The following is a 23,621-nucleotide window of genomic DNA, read 5'->3' on the forward strand; positions in this document are numbered from 1 at the left end:
GTTTATCAGTACCTGTGAGCCTGCTCTATTAGTTGTGCATTGATATTGCACTCTGCACTGTATAAGACACACCTACAAAATAATTCATGCACTGTGCAGCTTATGCTCATTAGAAGTAATGTAGCTGGAGGTCAAATCACAATTAAAACCCTTTGTGTTTTGTTATTTCTCCAAATACAGAGCGTGCCATGAATTACTGTGCACTTATAACTAGAGGTCCCTAAGTTATCAATCAAATCCCATTACCATTTCCCATTTTCTCCAGTAATCACACTCATATCCTCTTAAGAGTTATGGACACCACCAGACCATGCTTTTGTGTGCATGCATCATGTTACAGATACAGGCAACCTTAAGCTGCAGCATCTGTTTCCATGGCAATGGGACTGCATCAGCAATCCAGTGGGTTTAGTTTAGGCCATCTACACACAAATCATTATTAATATCAAACTGAGCTATGTCACCAGTATCCATGGTACCCACAGATGAGGTCTCCATGTCCCCTTTGTGCTGTAACATGCATCCTTCATGCATGACACACAATGATTTTAATCCAATTAGTGCTGTGAAAATAATATATTTAGAGGCAGCATTAACACATACTCAGCAAAGGGAGGTTACTTTGAGTCACTCTAAGGAAGATCAGAACATGATGCTTGACAAGGGTATTTTGAGTTCTAGTCTGAGCATATTGTAAGTTACTGAGGAGCTGAAAACGTTCAATCACTGGGGGAGGGGGATGTTACTGATAAGCCACTTGTTGAGTGTGTAAAGGCAAAACAGGCTGCTGTGTTAAAGATCCCCCTTTTCTAGGTTTGATCACTCTCTGAGCAGCACACAGTGCATTGTTCCATCTGAACATCCCCCCCCCCCCACCCACTGGCACTCAGCCAAATGTCTCAACTATAAAGTCTGTGCAAACACTGCTACTCTTCAGGCAAAACGATGAAGAAATCTAAGAATGCTCAGAGAAGGATGGCCACAAAGTGAGAGAATTAAAATACAGATAGGATGAAACCTAGTCACATCACCACCAAGGGAATTGCTATTTTTCAGGCTGCTACAACAGATGGCCACATAGTACAGTGCTATTAATATGAAAACTCTCATAAGGACTGAGATTTTAGTGGCCATTAAGATAGAGGCCATTAGCACAGAGTTCACTATATCTATTCATATATAAATCAAAACATCAGCCCAGTGGCTCAGGACACGAGAGTTTGAAAGTGACCTTGGGAAGTCAACAAAATGCAGACCTTCATTACACAGGGTCTTATGATTAGGGGGCACAGGACTAGGGGTCAGTGCTCTTGGGATCTATTCCCAGGTTGGCCATAGACCTCCCAAAGTATCCTTGGACAAATCACTTAGCTGCCCAATCCCCCAGTTTCCCTCAGCAGTAAAACGGGAGTGTGGGTATGCTGGAATAAACTACAGATCACATTGTGCATCTACTGGAAAATATATGAAGGATTTAAACAGCCAAACCTATTAGAACCTTACATTGCTCCCAAAATCCCACATATGTCCTGGACTGGAGCTTCAGTAAATTGGTTTCTTACTGTCAAGACTGTGTTTAACATTTGGTTCCATTAAATCACCACAAGAGTTCACTGCCCTCTTGTTATGACATTGAAGGGGTTGTCTAGTGACCACTTCCAGCTCTATCCTGAGGAATGGTGCTCATGTAAATCAGTGCAGAGGGGATAACTGGCGACAAAACAGACAACATCTGAACTAAGATGCAAGCTACGTGTTGCTAGTTTAAGAAAACAAAGTTAAATTTGGGTTTCTGATGCTGGCCCCTTCAGAAGCAAATTCAACAGGCTGAACCAAGCAAGAGCTTAAGCCAGAATGACCAAGACAGCACTCTCACTTCAGTGCAAAGTGTCACTCCTGCTTGGGCTTGTAAAAATATCCTGCCTTGCACCATTAGACCACAAGAACCTTCTCTCACTTGGTCTTCAGCATGAAATCTGATGAAGGCTGTAATGAGATATAGCCAGATAGGAGCAGCAGCAGCACACAACCTCCCTGATGGCACATAGCCTCCCTGTCCCCGAAGAAGAGACTGTCATGATGCACAGATGAATACCTCTGTCGCCTGAGGCTTCAATACTCTTTGCTGCTTTCAAGACAAATGTTAAATGGCCAGGTTGTGAGAAGCAGGCCTTCACAAAAGAGTTCAGATGTACGTGCAAGCCCAATTTGTACAAATACTATATGCACTGCATTATTTAGAGCCAGGACTGGCTATTAATGGAGCTCTTAGTACAATACACCATGATATTATGTGGGCAATCCGCTGTGCAAGCCTATAAATAATTAACAGCCTTAAAAGAGAACCATTCTCATACCCGTTCATAAATCACTCTGCAGTGCAAAGTCATACAACCACACTTTTGTTGGAGCTGGGCTGCCTGACGCACACGAATGCAAAATGGAAATAACTTTATTATGAAGACACCTCAAACCTGCTTGCCCTACATGCTATATCTTTTAAACTGGCTGTTAACATTTCAGCTTCCATTTCCTGCTCAGTTTTTTAATTCTACTTGGCATTTATGTCCTGCTTTTTCTTCTTCAAAGATTTGCACAACATTAACTGCTCCACAAAGCACCATCTGTGAGAAATACTATCTCTATTTTACAGATGGAGTAACTGAGGTAGGTAGATGAAGCACACTGCCCAAGGGCACTCAGTGCATCAGGGATGGGATGTGAAATCAAGAACTTCTGAATCTCAGTCTGACACTCAGACTACTCCCTTCTACTTTGCAAACCAAACACAACCAAAATTTTGCATTAAAATAAAATAAAAAAATGTGGCCCAGCTGAAAAGAAAAACATTTACTTATTTAAAAAGTACACACAGTATTGCCAATCCCAACCATTTAATAATCATGAGCCAAGGCCCAAAATGTCATGGGATTCTCTTAAAAAAATTGAGGTTTTAAGAAAGTCAGAAATTCTGGGTTCTTTTTATTTGCCTTTGGTTTCTGAGCTTTGAGGGTACATTCAGGCCACAGTTTCAAGCTTTTCTCCACAACTCCAATAGCTAGAAAGTTTCATTAAAAAAAATTACTGACATTCTCACAAAACATGACTCCAGGAGCTGGGGCTTTAAGAAAGACATCAAATACTGTGAGACTCCCAATAAAATGGCAAGAGTTACATTCTAACCCCAGTCTAACATCACATATTGTGTCCTGCTCTTAGTGCTATAACCAAACCAGTTAATTAATATAAAAATCAACCCTAATCTTCATCCTTTTGGAGCAAGGGACACAAACTGGTACTGATACAATGACTGCAAATAATACTACTCCATGTTTATGTAGCACTTTTCAAACACTACATGCAGACAATATTGCCAACTCTTGCAGCTCTATTGTCAGTCTTTCGATATTTGGTGTTTTTCCCCATTTCCTGGAGTTAAGTGATTATGTGAGACTCTCAGCTTTCATTTTAAAATAGTATGTTTCTCACTCTTATAGCTGCACAGAAAATCTTGAAAACATGACCCAAGTACACCCTAATGGCCCCCCAAAAACCTCACAACAAAACAAAATAGAAGACTTTTAAAAATTGCATGATTCTGGGAGGCCGACTCAGGATCGCTGAGCACTTCCAGTTGGCAATACTATGCAGATAGCAGGTTGAAAATATAGATTTGGTTATGAGACCATTTTTTTGCTCTGAGAAAGGGACCTGCATTATTTCTTCTGCTGCTGTTGTTGTATAACAGTACTGATAAGTGGCAACTGCCTTCAAAACAGAAACATGCAAATGACCATCCTCCAAATGGCGAAGTATGCAAAACAGATCAACTGCATCTTAATCAGCGGTATAAAAAGAAAAAAAGATTCAGAGAAAACATGACTTTTACAGTCACTGTCAGATCTTGGGTGCTTTAATCTGTGCCATGCTAGAGACAGATTTTGAAAGACAAGCCAACACTGGCATGGCATTGGAAGTCAGACAGATAACACAAAAAGAAAGGGATCTGATTGACAGCATGAATATCAAGTGCCAGTCTGAGGCACAGGGTACATGGGGTAGCCTTGGCAACTCAAAGATGTAGCATTAGTGAAATAAGCCATATTGATAACAGGGAAAGTGAGTTCTCCTGTAGATGAGATGAAACGTATGCACAGGTTTCACCCACACTGCCAGTGTCCCTCCCTGTTCTGCAGTGTCCAACATCCAGAGATGAAAGAGTAGCTCATTCTCCAAACCCATTCCGTATTTTACCTATCTCCTGAGGCTGACAACAAAGAGGGCTGGCCAGTGCCAAATGCAGTGGAGGTTTTGCTGAGCTGGACTCCTGTTCACTAGAAATCAGACAGAATGCCAGGAATTCGTTGCACACACACACACTTAACTTCTTCAAATCCATTTTCAAGAACCAACAAGACTCTACTTGGCAGTTAAAGAATCTTGGAGAATAGCCCCGCCCAGATGATGAAGACTGCCAAGAAAAAAAATGACAACTCAAGATTGACAGAATTCACAGTATATTTGGAGAAAGAAAAATAACAGAGTCAATACCAATCAAGCAGACAGGAGCAGCACAAGTGAGATAAGATTCTCACCCTTGAAAGCACTGCCTGCTTTTCTGAGAACACAGCAAATTATAGACGTTGGAGGATCATTGCAAGTCAACGTGCAGAAGGGTCTGAGCAGAAGCCAAATTACCAATGAGCTAGCAAAAAGGAGCCTGCAGTGAGATGGAAAGAACATCGAAACACATCTGACTAGGGATCTCCTTCCATTAATCCAGCAGAAAGCCCATGAGCTCAGGTAAAGCTAAATGAATCCAACAGAACTAAAATAGAAAACAAGGTCTGAGGTTTTCATAACTTAAATTTCCAGGACTGACTGCAAGTCGTGTCCAGATCATTCAAAAGGTGACACTGCAAAGACTTGCATCCACATAGGAAAAACTGTGACTGCCAAAGAATGACCTCAAATGAAATGAGGCTAGGAACTCTTAAATCCTATAACCATCTCAACTCTTTGGGGGATTTGGACACGTCATTTCCTCATTCAGTGTCCCCATTTGCAAAGTAGGAATAATAATCCTTATTTATCGGTGTTATCAGGGTATGCTCTGAGGAGTATTGTCCACACAATGCTGTGAAACTGTGTAAAACTTTTCATTATTGTTTAACTGGTGAGAAGAACAACACTGCACTCCATGCCAGAGACAAGTTCCTGCACTTACCCAGAATTCCCAAATAGAATTAAAGAATAAGTTGGGTGTTCATGTGGGAAGGCCCTTCATTTTTGTTAGGTATCAGGAATGGCTAACAAATTATAGTGGCTGTTGTCTCAACTAAAATAGCAAAATATACTGCATCACACTAGAAAGCCGTGGCCTGAATATTAAAGGCTGATGTCCCACTTTTGCTTTGGCTGAGCTGAGCTAAACTTCCTTCCTGACTAGCTTATTTAGTTCAGCCCTAATCTTCTGTTTTCACTTACTTAGTTTTTTTGTTTGTTTTTAACAGTTTTAAACAGCCACAATCTCAGCTGAACTTCCTGGCCAAGATGCTAATAGGGCCACTATTGGGCCATTTGGCCATGAGCAATGGTGGGGCTTCAGACTACAGCTGCTTTTGGACTCTACAGAAGTGCACCCTGGAGAGTTATGAGCTACTATTTCCAAACTGATTGGAGACTCTTGTATGAAAGGGCTGATTCTACGAGGAGATAAGACCCCGCAGAGTTCCTTGTGTTCTACACAATGTGTCTAGAGATGGCAAGCTCCTGAGAAAATGAAAAAGAGAATTAGAAAGATGTTTTAAACTGACAGCATGGTTTGAAGTGGCAACAAATGAAAACAATGTTTGTAACCCTCAATTCAGATTTATTGTATTTTAAAACACAAGTATCGTGAGCATTGTGTGTTGAAGGTCAAAGGAGGCTGGTTTAGACATTTTCTCACACTTGATTTCCTCTCTCCACGGAGAAAGGTCCACTTTGGGATTCCAAACAGGAGTCTCCATAACCACTGGGTAGAGTGAGACATTTCACAGACACCCTCAGAGATAGTAGTTCTACATTCCAGACTTTGGCTTTTGAAGAGTTCTTGTGGGCTGTATCCCTCCTTTGCCAGGACAGGAATGTGCACGTCCCCACGCCGGATTGCAGTTCCCCAAGCTCATCATGGCAACTTGGGCAAAGCTATTAGTCCTTGGTTACTAAGAGCAAATTCCACCGAGAGCACCTTTTCGTTTGGCAGCAGGAGGTAGTTTTGAATAAGCATGCATCACATTTCTGGTTTTTTTAGCGGAGAGAAATGCTGGTAGCATACAAAAGAAGTGCTTGATATTATAGGAGACACATGAGACTTCAATTTGAGGAGGCTTACACGCAAGCGCCGGAAGCTCCCTAGAAGCGGGGGGGGCACCAGCACCTGGACCAATGTGCCGCCTCCACTCCGCCTCCTCCCCCGAGGCTCACCCGCTGCTTGCGCCTCTCCATCTCTTGCCCCAAATCCCACCCACTCACTCCTCTCCGTGGTGGAGAGGAGCGAGCGGTGGGCAGGGACCACCTAGGGAAGAGGCAGCGCGAGGGTGAGGCCTCGGGGGAAGAGATGGAGTGGGGCCACAGTCCGGGGACCAGTTCCTCCCCCCACTTCTAGGGAGCTTTGCTTCCAGCACTCCTCCAAAGGGAGGTGACCCATGCCTCATCCGCAGCCAACGTTTTCTGGCGAGGTTTAACCTCCCCAAGCCTCTTATATGTGCTGCTCGTGCTTGATATCTGCTCCCCCCAATCATCTTGTGGTTGGTTGGTGCTGCAGTCAACCATTTATCATGGGGGTGGGGGGGAAATCACTGTTGTGATCTCATTTAAAAACATATGGAGCGGGTTGCAGAGAGATGATCTGGTCAAATCAAAGAACAATGTGAAATCAATATGAAAATGACATGAATAAAATAATGTCTAGAAAACAGATTTTGAGAATGATTTCAGTATTTTGCACTATTTTCTCAATTCCCTGATTTATGCACCAGAATAAAGGAGATTGTTGCGGAAAAGGAGATTATTGGTTAGGAGTCTAGACTAAACAGCTGGAATTTTTTCATATGGAGAGCAAATGAGAAAGAAATAAGACCATCATCAAGACAATGATGACAAGTAAAGATGAGAAGAGAGTTGTACATACAGCAGAGGATTACCCTGCCTGCCCTATTACAGATGCAACAAGACTTCCTGAACTGAACACAAAGACAAGCATCATGCTAGAGATTCCCCATGGAAATACTTATATTATAGAGAGTCTCAAATCTAATTGAGAAAAAAACAATTTGGTTCAGCTCTTCTAGTCTGCAAGCAGGTCAAGGATCCATTAAACTCATTGCTGTAAAATAAAATTAACGTATTTATTGAAGAATCTAAGTGCTACTCCGTATACTGAAACCGCTGTCTCTGCAGAAAAGGATTCAGAAGCAGCAAAAGGGGATGCTAAGGGGAAAAATGACAAGCCTCTAAGAAACTGGCCATTAATTCACTTCAGCGTTTGGAACTTTAAACATCAGCAGGGAACCCAGAAAATGTGGGAGATGCAAGATACTAAGGAGTACAGAAGAGACAATTTATTGCTGCCCTGGGCAGCCGATAGCACAGAAAGAGCCAAGAACTAGGATGCCAAAATCTCCTCCTGTACACTTTTATTGCTCCTATCCGGTGTACATTTACCACACATCATTCTAAGAGAAGCAGCAGTGGGGAGAACTTATTGTTCTCTGTTGGGACTGATCCTGCTTGTAGCAAACTGAAGGGGAATCTTTCCAAAAGTTCCAACAGGAGCAGCTCCTTCAGAATGTAAAGCGTGGCCTCTCCACACACTGTGTGAATAAGGAGGGAACAAAAGAAACAATGGAAATTCCTCTCTTTAAAAAAAAACCTGCAACTATTTTGGGCCTGACTTTGCAAACCCTCACACAAGTAATGCCACGGGGTGAAAGTTTCAAAAGCACACAAGTGACTTAAGAGCCTAACTACCACGGGATTTAGACACTTTTGAAAACTTTACCCATGGACTTCAACAGGCTACACTTGTGCACAAAGCTTTACTTTGCTCTTAAAAGACCTGATTTGCATTTGTTTAACTTCAAGCTAATGCATAATTCCACCCCTATTCAGGAAAGCCACAAATCATATGCTTAAAGTCAAGCATGTATTTAAGTCTCACTGAAGCCAAATATACTCATGAACAAAATTTCCTATAAATTACCACATATTTCACTTTTGCAGTGCTGGAGATCTACCTCCTAAGAACTGGTATGATTATCATTCTAGTGCAGCATCTGTACAGTGCTCTGCATAACAAATGAAATTTAAAACTAGGCTCTGTGCTCCGAAGGACACATTTTAATAAAAGGAAAGAAAAGAATAATCCCTTCTCAAGAAGAGATGCTCAATATCTTTTTGGAACATGGAAAAAAATCTCCTTCTATATTATTCTGTCCTAAAAAATGGGCTTTACATTACTATATATTACATACAGAATCCCAGTTTGCTGCTCCCCCTGGAACATGCTCACCAACTAGATGCTATAACTCACAAAAAAACTTCTCCTGTGGGCTACAGATTCCAAAGGAATGACAGAAAAGAAAAATAGTGATTCCTCTATAGCCAGACAAAAGGGTCTTATTAAAAATCACACTCTGAAAACATCTAGAAAAGTCTTTCGTGCTCTTTCCTGCTCCTTCTGAGATAACGTTCCCTGATTTATCTCTCAAAGGATAAAGCTGTGTTTTTTTACAGAGGCAGTTAATGTCATGGGGACCATGCCAATTCCCACTGAAGTGTGCGGGAGTCTTTCCATTGACTTCAAGGGCAGATGGAACAAGCCCTTACAGAACAAGATTAAAGAAAGGGGAATTTAACCCTAACATTTTATTCCAAGAGCCTTTCAAAATTTTCTCTCAGAAGTGCTTACGTTCATTCTTAGAGCTAGATTATGCCTTGGACGAATTGTACCTTCAAGTATGTGGGAGTAAGAAACCATCCCCCACCTTTATACCCTTCTGCAGGCTGGACCTTGGAGCTGGGCCACAGAGTTAAACACGCTCCCATACTGCCCTGCTGGAATGCATAGGCAGAGAATGGCTGGAGCCTTGGCGCCACCCACCTTCCAACCCACCAGCCAGTACAGCTGGGCTGGTGCAGGGGAAACTGTACCAGCAAGGGAGAGATATTGCTGGGATGGTGCAGTTATGCACCACCCCTTGCCAAGCCAGTGCCAGACCTTACACACATCACCTGATAATGGTTTCAGGCAGTTAAATGGAATCACACGCTCTGTACTAATCTGATAAAATCTTGTTTATGGCTTCTGAGATAACACCAGCAGAATTCCGCTAACTAAACGTTCCACTGTCAAAAGGCATTAAACCTGGCAGCAACTCTGATTCAACAATATTGTTAACCTGAGGGTGTATCCCATAAGAATGGCTATAATGGGTCAGACCAATGGTCCATCTAGCCCAGGGGTCTCAAACTCAAATGACCACGAGGGCCACATGAGGGCTAGTTAATTGGCCCGAGGGCCACATCACTGACCCCCCCCCCTCGCTGCCCCCGGCCCTGCCCCCACTCCACTCCTTCCATGAGGCCCCGCCTCTTCCCACCCCTTCCCTGCCCCCATTCCAACCCCTCCCTGAAGTCCCCACCCCAGCTCCGCCCCTTCTCTTCCCCCAGAGGGTGCATGAGCAGTGTGGCGGGGGTTCAGGGCAGGGAGTTGAGGTGCAGCAGGGGGTTGGGGTTCAGGCAGGGGGCTCAGGGCAGGGGGTTGGGGTGCAGCAGGAGGTTGGGGTGCAGGCAGAGGGCTCAGGACTGGGGATTGGGGTGCAGAAGGGGTGTGGAATGCAGCAGGGGGCTCAGGGCATGGAGTTGGGGGGCAGAGTGCAGGAGGACTTCAGGCTCGCAGCAGCACACACCAGGGCTGGCTGCCGGCCCCGCTCCGGGAAGTAGCTGGAACTATGTCCCTGCAGCTCCTGGGGGAGAGGGACTCAGGGCTCTGTGTGCTGCTTGCCGTGCCTCCAGGTACCTCCTCTGAAGCTCCCATTGGCCGCGGTTCCCTGTTTCCGGCCAATGGGAGCTGCGGGGTGTGTGTGCGCGCGTGCACGCCTGGAACCAGGGCAACACACACGGACGGAGCCCTCTGCTTCTCCCACCCCCCGGCCGCAGGGACGTGATGCCAGCCGCTTCAGGGAGCGGCGCGGGGCTCAAGGGGGGCAATCCTGTGGCTGTAGTTTGCCCACCCCTGGCCTGGAAGTAGGTGGGGAGGCGGGCGCAGGCCACTTGGCAGGCCGCAGGAAGTGGGCCGCGTGTTTCAGACCTCTGATCTAGCCCACTATCCTCTCTTCCCACAGTGGCCAGCTGCTGCAGAGGGATCAAACAGAACAGGATAATTATCAAGTGATCCATTCCCTGTCATCCAGTCCCTGCTTCGGTCAGTCAGAGGTTTAGAGACACCCAGAGCATGGGGTTGTGTCCTTGACTATCTTGGCTAATAGCCATTGATGGATCTATCCTCCATGAACTTCTTTTTGAACCTGGTTATACTTCTGGCTTTCAAAACATCCCTGGCAACGAGTTCTACAGGTTGACTGTGCATTGTGAGAAAGAAGCGCTACCTTTTGTGTTAAGCCTGCTGCCTATTAATTTCAGTGGGTGACTACTGGTTCTTGTGTTATGTGAAGGGATAAATAACACTTCCTTATTCACTGACTCCACACCATTCATGATTTTATAGACCTCTCTCATCACCCAAGTCATCTTTCTTCTAAGCTAAACGGTTTCAGTGTTTTTCATCTCTCCTCAGACGGAAGCTGTACCATACACCAGATCATTTCTGTTGCCCTTTTCTGTACTTTTTCCAGTTGTTGTGTATCTTTTTTTTGAGATGGGGCAACCAGAATGGCATATGGTATTCAAGTATTCTCCCCAACGAAGAGCATGCTGAATCTCTCCCACTAATGAGACCATTCTTCAACGGGTTCCTTAGCCTGCTGTTACATTTGCATAGCTAATATGTTTCCCCTTAGTATGATTTTTATTTAAACATCTAATCCAAATGTGATAGAAAAAGTAATGAGAAAATAATTATATGACATTTTTCAAAACAATTTTAGCTTCAGGAGAAGCTATGGAGAAATTAAGGCCCCTGAGAAAATGTTTACTCACTTATGCTAATATTAAGTTACAATTCCATTTATCAATTTATATACGTACTCAAATATTTTTGCCAGAAAAAAGAATTCCTTTGGTAATACTGAAGAATATATGTTATGCTGTGCACTGCTTGGCAGTCAAGTCTAGCAATGAATTATTCTTTTTTTTTTTTTTTTTTTTTTTTTTTTAAAGGGGGCACTGTAAAAATAAAAATCACAGTATAATAAAAAATTTCTCATATCTGGAATAATTTTTCACCATCTATGCTGTTCATTTTAGGTCCCAATCCAGCAAGGCAGTTAAGCACATGCTTAACTACAAGCCTCTGGAGCAGTCCCACTGAAATAAAAATGGAACTGCTCTGTGCGCTCAGAGTTAGGATGTGTTTTGCTGGACTGAGGGCATTTTTGCATTTTCTTCAGCTTTATGGACAATGAAACTAGATGGGCAATTTCCTTTTTAGTAAGTTTCACTGCTGGGTTTCTCATATACCATCCCAAGGCCATTGTTTTTGGATTTCCATTTTTAGGAGGGGGAGCATGGACGACTGAGATTACAAAAACAAACATTTTGTTTTCTATTTTTTTTAAAGTTATGAAAACATTTACATTAGATTTAATATAAACTAAATTTTGTGCCTAAGCTAAGATGACAGGATCTGTGTGCTTACATACAATTATTAAAGAAATAGTATGTAAGTCATGTGCTAAGCTATTTTTAGTTTGCCTTTTGAAAGTTATAATGAACTAATTTTTCCACATCAAAATTAAGGTCCAGTGCCTTCTTACATAGGAATAACCTACCCAAGGTGTGATACTTCCCAAGTTTGTACTAGATCTGTTTATTTCCAATTCTCTTTCAAGAGAGGAAGTTTTGCCAGTTTAAGGACAGCAGGATCCAGCCTTTAATTTGAAAGAAGATGGTCAAATACATTTTAAAAGCAAAACTGCATTAAAAAAAGTTAGCTGAAAAGTCTGCCGGAAACGCCAGATAATTATGTTCTTCATTGTGAAAGTAGAATGAATTATATTGTAAAAATAAGAATGGATTAAAGAAATGTTGTATGTACCTTTAAGCAGAAATAAGAAATGTTGAAATACAGGTGCCAGGAAAAGAAACATTAGGCATAAACAATGGTGCTAATGACGAAACATTAACAGAAGATGGGTAATAGTTAGTAAGGAAGTAAGATATGCATGCCTAGCCCAGGTAAACTTATCTGATTCTGCTTCCTTTGTTATCTTGTTAAGTTCTCACCCTTTATCTGTATAAATAAGATAGTTTGTGTCTTGCATGGTGCTCACATTATCTGGGTGTTATTAGCAGAGCGCTGTGCTAATAAAACAGAGTGGTCTGACAAACTGTGAGTCCTGAGTCTAACTTTGACATCATCAAGACATCACTTTTTGCACAGGAAGTGAAGACCAAAATATCATTTGTGTAAATCAGTGTGAGCCCATCAGTATGTCTGAACCATTACTAACCTGTATCATGTACAGCTGGGCAATCCGATACTCTTCCACACTCATTGGAATTGGAATACGATATTCCTTTATAAGCATCTTGAAGTCCAAGCCTTTTTGTCAGTTCAGAAATGCAATCCAGATATTTCTAGTAGAGACTCCTTAAATAATGGTAAATGAGTGCATTGAGGAGCCCTGAAATAAAAGCAGAGAGATGCAATTATTTTCTGCACTGATTAAACGTAATAATTTAATCTCCAGAGACATTAATTTTTTCTTAAAACAAGACAGAAAAATCCCTTGATTGTTACTCTGGAACCGGTATCAAGTTGAACAGACTCTTTTAGAAGAATTTTTATTTGCTGCAGGGGACACCCTCAAAGCTATTGCCCTAGGGACCTTTGCCACCATATCAATCAGATTTTTCTATGTAACATCTCCATGGCTGAGATATGACACAGCTGAAAATGAAAAAGTGAAGCTTTTGTTGTAGGACAATAATGTCTCTCTCCAATGTCAGTGACACATCAGAGATGCAGCCACTCAGAGACCTCAGATCTTCTTATCCTCTCATATGATTGCTCTGCAGCTAACAAAAGAGACTAATTAGGAGACTTCCTCAGCCCTCGGTAACACCACATTGGAGAACTTAAATTGGACTCTAATAAAGAGGTCTGAAAAAATGTACTTTTCTTCCCATTATTATTAACAGCATCCATTCTCTTTTCCCGCCAATGAAGTCCAGGGATGAAATCCTCCCTCAGTTGAAATCAATAGCAGAACTTGTTTTACACACCCATAGCATAAGTTAACAGCATTAGATCAAACTTCAAGTCAGAAAAGAAGTCCTACAATACACAGCTTCTGTGCAATTTAAAAGAAAATAGGACTGATCAACAGAGGACTAAGATAGCAACTTTCGGAGTACTGCCAGGACACGGCAGATGAGGGGTGGTGACTGCAGCAGTACAAAACATAGAAATGGAGAGAAGAAAGGTGAGGAGAGGAGGGAGCAAAGAACACTGAATCGTGACTGCAAAACTCCCTCTGGCAGTCAGACGTGTAAATCTGTCTAGTAGTCCCATGGGCAGATTATCCAAGATAACACCGACCTCAGCAGCATTATGGGATAACATTGTCACTAGAATAAATGATTTTTAAAAACAGTTTCCCCAGCACATAAACCCCAAATGCCGTTCCTTCTACAGCAAGCATTCATGCTTTTTGTCACATCTGCTTAGTGAAACTGTTCCGATTAATTCTCGCAAAAAACAGAGGAAAAATCCCTTTATTGTGTTTACAAGGAGACAGAAAAAAAGATTTAAGGGGACCTTAAATCTTTTGAAAGTAACTGACTTTCTAACCTGAATAATGTTCTTTTAACCTAGATTTTTGTATCTGGTTACATTACATATATTTTTTCATAAAAGAACATCTAATCGAAAAGCAGAGAAAAAATTGTTTAATGACTCATTCACAGGGTGGGAAATTTCAGAATCTTACACTTGCTTACAGAAGTAACAGGTTTCAGAGTGGTAGCCATGTTAATCTGTATCAGAAAAAACAATGAGGAGTCCTTGTGGCACCTTAGAGGCTAACAAATTTATTTGAGCATAAGCTTCCGTGGGCTAAAACCTACTTCATCAGATGCATGGAGTGGAAAATAGAGTAAGAAGTGTGTGTGTAATGGGTCACTACAAAAAGTAATTTTTCCCTCTGCTGATACTCACACCTTCTTGTCAACTGTTGGAAATGGCCGACGTCCAGCTTGACTGCATTGGCCTCGTTAGCACTACAAAAGTAATTTTCCCTCTCTTGATATTCACCCCTTCTTGTCAACTGTTGAGAATAGGCCACTTCCACCTTAACTGATTTGGCCGTGTTAGCACTGACCCCACACTTGGTAAGGCAACTCCCATCTTTTCATGTGCTGTATATATATGCGTGCACACACACACACACACACACACCTTACTGTATTTTCCACTCCATGCATCTGATGAAGTGGGTTTTAGCCCACGAAAGCTTATGCCCAAATAAATTTGTTAGTCTCTAAGGCAGGGGCGGCTCTAGAAATGACGCTGCCCCAAGCAGCGCGGAGCGCTGCGCCGCCCTGCCCCGGTCCCGCGGCGGGTCCCCTCTTCCTGCGGCTCCGGTTGAGCTCCTGCCGGCATGCCTGCGGCAGGTCCACCGGAGCCCGGGACGAGCGGACCTGCCGCAGTCGCGCCTCGCGGAGCTCAACCGAGCCACGGGAAGACGGACCCGCCGCAGTCATGCCTGCGCAGGTCCGCTGTCCCGGCTCCGTGGACCTGCCGCAGGCATGCCGGCGGGAGCTCCACCGGAGCCAAATGCCGCCCCCCCGGGAAACGGCCGCCCCAAGCGCCTGCTTGGCGCGCTGGTGTCTAGAGCCGCCCCTGCTCTAAGGTGCCACAAGGACTCCTCGTTATTTATAGAAGTCAGATACTATAGTTATACAAAAGAAACAACATGCTTCTATAACATGTACTTCCATTTCTCATTTCAAAATCAGGTGAATATTGGTTTGCAATATTTATTGTGTATATGTAGAAAGTTAGAATAAGATGTTCTATTACTAGACAAGATTTTTAACCCCCTCAAACAGAGGAAGTAAAAACCGTTCATGTTTCCATACTCAAAGAACAAAACACGTATTTTCAATCTGAATGATTTTAGATTAATGAAAAACAACAAGAACTCCATGTAAAGTCTCCATGAGAATGCACACTGTATGACTCCTGTAACAGCTGCTGTGACTGATGACAATCTGGCTGCTGTCCCTGAAGAGAGGCAGTCTTTAGAAATGCGAAGGTGCAGTACATGGAAAATAAAGGCATTTCAAGATTGATACCACAGAAAAACTATGTACACCAGGGCAAAACGTTTGGTAAACTTACTGTAATAACTCCAAGAAAAGCGTGGCTGAGTTCTCCAACCTCAAAGGATTCCACCCACGCTAAACGTTAGCTTCCAAATTCACGTTTTTGCTAACAGAGGCCAGAGCTGTTTAGTAGAGGGAAAGCAGAGTCCACTAGCTCATTACACAGCAAGATGCCTGCCTAGTTTAATACAGATAATACATTAAATCCTAAAATTCGCTTTAGTGATAGTGAGCCCACAAAAGCCACATGATCTAGTGAATTAAGAAGAGGGCAGGAAGCCTGGGAGCACTGAGTTCCTGTCCCACCGATCTCACTGAGGGCCCCTAATGATACTTGGCACTTACACTGCACTTTATTGACATTAAATAAGGCTTGGCGATACTAAATGATATGCCCAAATCACAGAGTACATGAGCATCAGAACCAGGATTAGAACCCAGGCGCCTCCTCACTCCTGTCTTGTGCCTAAACCACACTGTGCCATGCCAAGAAGCAAGTTTAGGCCCAACCCTGCAAACACCTACACACATTCCTGAGTTTATGCAATGGGCATATTAACACTTAACACACCTGTGTAAGTGTTAGCAGGATGGGGGTGGAAGGTTGTTGGGGTATTTACATAGGGCTCTAAGTCTTTTTTATTATTATTTGTATTATTAAGGAAAGGTAATAAAACAAACCTATCTCACTGCTCACTGACTGGCCCAGAATAATTAACTGCCAGGCACTGAATTTTAAATGCTTTTTTTTTCGTTTTAAATTCTGTTTCATGCCATTTTATTGCTTTTAAATTATTATTATTATTCCTGCCAGCACAACCCCAGGGAAAATTTCCCTGACATGAAGGACCCTGCGGGGAATACTTCTGTCAAGACAACCTCCGACACACACGCGTGTGTGCACTCTACCAAAAGAATTTCTCTGGCAGGCTAATCCACTAGGAGAACATTCCAGAATGGGGTGTGGATAATCTTAAGAGGCTTTTAATTAATGTTATGGAACAAAGCAATAATATTTAATAGAGATAGGCCCTGAACAACACCCTCCCCCACATCAGAATGGACCTGACCTTCCAAGGAGAAGCTGGCATCCGAACTTTTAAAGCAGGAGTTCGCCTGAGATTTAACATAAAGTTTGGCTGCTTGTGTGGGGTGGAACAGTTCAGTCTACGTAGTGATCTTTTAAAAGATAAGTTAAAATCTTTTTCAGATGCTTTGAAACAGTGTCACACACACATAGGGTGCATCCATCACTTGCCTGTCTTCGCTCACTTGTTAAAAACAGGGTATTTCAGTCGATTATAAGAGATGAATAAAACAAAAGAGCATCTGAGGAGCAATAAAATGGCAGGAAACAGGTACTGGGATGAAGAAAAAGTGTTTATAATTCAGTGCCAGACAGGTAATAAATAATAATTCAGACAGACTCAGGGAACCAACACACAAGATGGTTTATTTTACTGCATCCTTTAAAAAAAAAAAAAGGCCTTAGGGCTGCAAGCACATACAGTAGCAGCCATCAGCAGCCTCAACTTGCACGTGGCCTTTGAGTGTCAGGCCCCCCTTGATAGCCTTCTTGGTTACAGAAATGGGCAGCGATCTAGCTCACATCTCAGTTTTTATGAGAGATGAGCAAGCCCTAGCTGCAAAGCTCCCCTCCAGGTGTGGCCTTTCCAAAAGTTCAGTGCGTTCAGAGCCAAGGTTTTGGTTTGGCCCAATATGTGACTGACAAGTCTCCCGTTGCCTAGAACCACCAAGCACTCCACAAGAGAGCAGGACCAGGGGATCCGCCCACCTGGACTGTACTTTTCTGAATTCCTCCTGTGGCTCTGTTCCACTGCTTGGGTCCCATCCTTAAGGAAGCCTGCCATGGCAGTTGCATACACATCCTCCACAAAACAGTCTAAAGAAGCAACTGCCCTTCTGAAGGAAACTGAGCTGAAATGCCAGATTTCATTTTCAACCTCAAGCTATGCATGCCAGTCAGCCAATATACCCAGGATTAGGATCAGCAGCTTGGTCCTGAGGGAGGGACATCATGCACTTGGCACACATAATGCAAATTTTTAAGTCAGTCTGAGTTAAAAAAATCTGGAAAAATTTGGAGTCTGGGCTGCCTTTAACTTGAAAAATAGCAACCTGTGTCAAACATTCCAGCCTGACTTAGAGGCAACCCAGGAAAACGCATTGTATTGGGAAGGATAAAATACGGATATTGTCCAGATTCAGATGCGAGATACATCCATGCAAATTGGGAGTTAATGCACTGAATCAGCAGTGTTATTTCCAATTCACACTGATGGACAGCGGCTGTCCTTGTAAAGACGTTTTGATTGTCATAGATAAGCAGATAGCATGACCTTGGTATTTGCAGTATTCCCGGTACCAAGTATAGTCAATACTGCACAGAGGTAATGTTATCTAAAGCAAAAACCGAAAGCTTTTAAGGGTGACCACCAGTGAGAGATCAGAACAGGGCTCTAGAGCAGGGCTGTCAACAGTCTGTGAATTGGGACCAATGAAAGTTTATTTATAGTCTGTGGGACAGGTCTACAGATGTACAGACTAGCCCAATCCACTGCTAAAAGTGGGGGTTTGTGCAAAGAGGTGGAATATGTCCATTAGGTTGCAACTGAGGGCATCATTTCAAGAGTGGCTCTGGATTTTGGCTGTCCAACTTCAGGCACCTTGGGCCTGATTTTCCAAGGCGCTGAGCACCTGCAGCTCCTGGAGGGCACTAAAATCTGAGGCACTCAAAACTAGTTAGTAACATTAAAAAGCTGTGCAGTGGATACAGGGCATTTTTAGGCCCACTGCTATTTGGCTATTCATATACGCTGTTACTCCTTTGTACACAGAACTGCAGTAACTCGTTGCATATATGCCAGGCGCATAATTTTATACTTAAAAATAATTTAAGTCAGGCTCAAAAAGCATCATACTTGGACTTCAGAGTTAATGCCCCACTGAGATGAGTCAAGTCAGTGCCACCTCTGAACTATAATTTCAGGCTTTGTGAAGACACTCCCCTCTCACTTCACTGAGTTCTGATTGTAAAGGTTTCCTTCACAACAAAAGGCTTGGAAACTTCCATTTAAAAAGAAAAAAAGATTAGATTCAGCAGAATCCAAATCCATCAGCAGATGCATCTAAACACCTCAATCCAGCCCACGTATCGGTTGTTTGACACCAGAGGTTTGAGATGTGACTGCCACAGCCTCCTTGGCATTAAATGAAGCTTCAGAGACTGCAAAAGGGCTTTACTGAAGGACTGATGCCAACTGAAACCTTGTAATTAGGGAATAAGAGCTAATGAGTGCTGAGACTATTAATGGCAGATACTTAAACATCAGAAGTCCTGAAGGCCAAACCCTGATCAAGCTGAACGGATGACCCTAAAAGGTCTCGGTTGAGGATCAGAACAACAAAAAAACCCACAACATTTTTTTTTTAACTGTCTTCTGGCTGCTCAGCTTGTCAGTTGGGTCCAATGTGGGAAAACCAATCACCGTCTGGTAAATTCAAGCTATAAATACCCATTATTACTGTACCCCCAGCTGGGCTGCTACAAGCTCTCCCAGCTGTCACCTCAACAACTAATTTTTGATCAGCTAATATTTTCTGAGAGCTGCCTCTGCAGTACACAGAGCTGAGCTAGGACTGAAATGAGCTAAACAGCAGAAGCAATAGATGTCCCATGCTGAAATTAATATTAAACATATTCGTTAGGGGAGAAATAAATCCTAAAAGCATAAAGCAATACAAAATAGCTTTTTCTAGCTGCAGGTGGGAGCTTTATCCCACACAATTTGAATTAAAAGGTGTACATGTACACAGACAGGTACACCCAAGATGTTTATTTTATTATTAATACCTAGCTCTTACATAGCACTTTTCATCTGTAGAACTCAAAGCACTTTACAAACATGGTCAATATCATTATCCCTATTTTACAGATGGGGAAACTGAGGGCAAGTGACTGATTCAAGTTACCCACAGCAGAGCTGGGAACTGAAGCCAAGTCTCCGAAGTACAGTACAGTGCCTTATCCACTAGGCCATACTACCCACCTACTAGGTTAAGAAATGGGAGTGACTGAATTTCCCTCCTTTCCCTGCGAAACAGCTCTCTCCCCCAAAGATCCCACTATTTAAGACTATCAGTGTTCATAACTCAAGTACCAATTAGTTTTCCTGAAAATATCTTCACACAATTATGAAATGAATGATAGTTAACAAGGAAACAATTGTAATATGCAATACAAACAAATCAACTAAATAATATTTAAGGGGGTTGTAAAGGTGTTATCTAGAGACCATTTAAAAATTCCATGTCCCTTGTGCTCCGAGTCCCTCTTTAGCTTCTGTATGGTTTCTTTATCCCCTGAACTGACCTCTTTGTGAAGAGAGTAATATTTAGCATTTGGATCAGTCCTGTGTCGTCCCCCTCCACACTCCCACAAGAAAGTCTGTCCCAACTGCATTAGAATGTTCATTCTAGCCACCTCATTTCAAGGAGCTGTTCCCTAAATTGTTTTTCTTTTACAATCCTATCAATCCAGTCAGAGGTCCCTGAGGGGAGAGTGAGCAGGAAGGCAGACAGTATCACACCCCATCCCAACTCTATCAAGACTGCAAACACTACAAGTGGTACACGGACATACCAACGCTGCTGAGAAAGATGGTGTAAGGGTCCTAAGACTAAAGTTAATTTTGCTAAGTGCTACTTGATTCAGGAAAAAATACTGTTTACAAGGGTTTGCTGAAGAACATGTGAAGACTGTGCAATTTAAAAAAAGTGACGTTATGCACGAGCAAGTAGATTAGTTCATGTAACTTTCACATTAGAAGTTGAAAAAACACATTTCTGCGCAATAACTTTGTGACTACGTGGGTTGTTATAAACACCTACTCCTGAAAGTAGTTAGCATTAAAAATATTTTTCTCTATTTCTTCAGTTGATCCACCTTGTGCATTTGACAGCACTTTTTGTATAGTTTCAGTTTTCATATATAGTTATATAGCAAAAAATAAACTAATGAACTGGAAATAGCCATATAAACATCAGGGAGCAGAAAAATCCTTCAAACCAGCATGGTGTGAATTATACATGTTTAAAGGGATCTGTCTCAGCAAATGATAGTTTTTTTAAATTAGTTTACACACAATTCAGGTTGATAATGTCCCTTAAAAAAATAAAAAATAAAACACCCACCCCAGTTTCAAAACATGCCTTAGATCACATGTGAATATGAGTTGGGTCCCTACACAACATTTGCCCACATCACAGAATCACCACACAATTTGGCACAATCCAGTACCTCCCTGGAGTGGTGTGTTGAATGCAGGAATGGGTTAAGGTGCATTGGAAGAGCTGCGAGGAGGAAAAGCTGCAGAATGCCTGCATACACCATATCTGTCTCTAGCCTGCAGTACAATTAGTCCCACATTTTCAGGAATATACAAGAGAAAAACAAAAGGAGGTGTGGGTATGTGTGGTAGGTGATGCTATTAAGATGCAAAGCTCAGAACAAATTCACTCAGATACGGAACGTGTAGATAATGGTGCACTGGGATGAGGACACAGACCAGAAGACAACGCAAGACTTGAAGAAAACATTAAGAGAAAAAGCTGAGTTTACAGTACTTAATCTTTTTTCCATTATTAGATGCAATTTGACGTCACTTGTAGAATTTAAGAGCCCATTGTAAAGCCAATGTTTATTACAACAGAAGGCTGGAATCAGTCCAAATGCAATACAACTGCACTGTGGCTGTTAAATCTTGTTATAGTTCACTGGGCAGCCAAATACTGGCTTGCAGCAAAAAATGATGCATGAAACATTTTTTAATATGAAGCTACAATACAGTATCTTATACCCATTTCCATTTACTCTATTCCTGCGACATCTGGGTACAGGAATATTGCGTTTTTCTTTCTTTCTCTTGTATTAATGATGCTATAGTGTGAGCTCCCCAAAGTGCTCAGTTCAGCTTTTGGCATTCTAACTCCAAGGGGACTTAATAGCAGGGAAGTCCATTAGCCGAATGGTAGTTGGAAAATTAATGTTTAAGGTTGCGCTGTGCCTGGAGGTTATGAAAAAATGAAATAAAGAGAGACATTACAAACCTGCGATGCATAGTGAAGTCACGGATCAGTTTAGGGGAAAAAAATAAAATAAGCTATAATTCCCCCTCTGCTGTTGTTTAGAAAAAATGGATATAAAAAGGAACACCTCTGAGATTAAATGATAAATGCTTCCACATAGTCTTTATTTTATGCACATTTCAAGCAACAGTCACAAAAATGTCCCGAGCGCCCTGATGGAAGGCTTGCAGCAGACCGACTCTGGTCAGGCTCTTGCAGGCTCAGCTCTGCTGAAGAGAGCGACGCAGACCCCACTCTCTCAGTATTGTTCCTCGCCCACGTCCCTCCACATCATGTTGCTAAAAATAACTGGATACAAAAATATATATGAGCAGCATTAAGAGAACGGTAACTGCAGGGGGTTGCTGTAAATAGGCATCGCAAACCTGAAGGGACACAGTAAAGGGGGGCATTTTTGCATCTGTTCCATGGTAAATCCAATGGCTGCGGACTGTTAAAGAAACTGCCATCTGGAAGCCTGTGCAATCTGTGGGCAGCACCTAGGGAGGTGTGATGCCTGGCCAAGAATGCTTCGAGATGGCTTTTCTGACTTTGGGTATGGCAGCACAACAGCTGCTACTGTATTTCCCTATGCAGACAGACATGTATTAGCTCTGCTTGAGCTAGCAACTCACAACAGCAGCGTGACCTCGAGCTCGCTGCCCTACTGCAATCCCACCGACCCCCTGGGTACGTACTCAGATAGCCAGCCCGAGCTGCTGTCCAGACCTCCACAGCCACACTGCTCTTTCTAGGCATTTGCTTGAGCTGTCTGCCTGCACTGGGAATTGCACTTCCCAGCTGCTGTGAAGACATCCCCTAAGATGGCTACGGAAGAATCTATTGCTCCTACACGCTTCAAGTCAAAGAGCTTTTGTGGGGGCCTCTTGGAGGAGTTTAGGAGGAGACTCTGTGTGATTGTGTTTAGCCAGTGCCCTTTGGGCCAATGAAGGCTTTGTCTTCACTACCAGACAAAGATGTGATTTACTGTGAGGTAACTCACATGCGGTAGCCTCCCCGTGTAAAACCCTAGTGGAGACAAGGCACCTGTAGTTTTCACCATGACATAGCTAGGTGAGGTCAACGCCATACCCATGTCAACCACAGCCGGGGTTGACATCACCTAGCTACTGCACAGTCAGAATTATTGATGCCTTGTCTCCATTAAAACACTAACACATGTTAGTGATCCCACCATCATAAAAAAGAAGAGCCACTTTTTTTTGCTGTGAAACGCAGCCAAACACTGTGGGAGAAGCCTCATCTCACGCTACTCGTTAGTTCATATGAAAACTTGAATCCACCTTATCTTCACTAGCATTTCACTGTGCGTTAGCTAACTCGAGTTAAGAACAGGTCTTTTTGAGTAGGAAAATAAGACCTACGTTAACAGCACCAAGTGAGAGAACTAAGAGTAGTAATAGGAAGGGCTAAGGAAGCAATAGCCCTCCGCATACACCTGCCCTCTTTGCTAGATGATGGTCCATTCGCCAATCGCAGTCTTCAGCCATGGGGCTGAGGAGAACGACACCAACCCTGCAGAGCTCCCAGGCTCAAAGTCACATTTAAAACGGGGGTTTCTGAACACAAAGCTGCAACAAAAAACCCAGCCTGCAATTGTGAAAACACTGCCAAGTGAACAGGAGCGTTTCACCCTTTTCTCTGCTGCATAAGAGCCAGGATTAAGGTATCAAATCTGAACACTGCAGTTGTTAAAACGAACATTCAGAACTGGTTTAAAGATGGTCTTATAAAAGGAAAAAATATATTACACTCTCAACCATGGAGTTATCACCATGGCTTCACAATACTCCACACTGGAATCTGTCAGTGCGAGGTCTACCTTGCCTAAAGACTGATTAGGGACTGAGAAAGCAGGCACTATCTATCCCACAGGAAAACTGCCCAGGTACCTAGAACTG

General features: G+C 42.8%; 1 protein-coding gene across 14 annotated transcripts in view; it reads right to left on the bottom strand.

The window, feature by feature from the left end:
* PITPNM2 (phosphatidylinositol transfer protein membrane associated 2) overlaps window positions 1–23,621 on the bottom strand; it is a 197,565-nt gene that overhangs the window by 86,500 nt on the left and 87,444 nt on the right. For all 14 annotated transcript variants that reach the window (XM_039505374.1, XM_039505367.1, XM_039505373.1 and 11 more), the window contains one exon: window positions 12,675–12,848. In XM_039505374.1, coding sequence (XP_039361308.1) covers window positions 12,675–12,752 — 78 coding nt within the window. In that variant the 5' untranslated portion in view covers window positions 12,753–12,848. The remainder of the gene's footprint in view (window positions 1–12,674; window positions 12,849–23,621) is intronic.

Source organism: Mauremys reevesii, linkage group 18 (genome assembly GCF_016161935.1).
Source record: "Mauremys reevesii isolate NIE-2019 linkage group 18, ASM1616193v1, whole genome shotgun sequence".
Taxonomy (NCBI): Eukaryota; Metazoa; Chordata; order Testudines; family Geoemydidae; genus Mauremys; species Mauremys reevesii.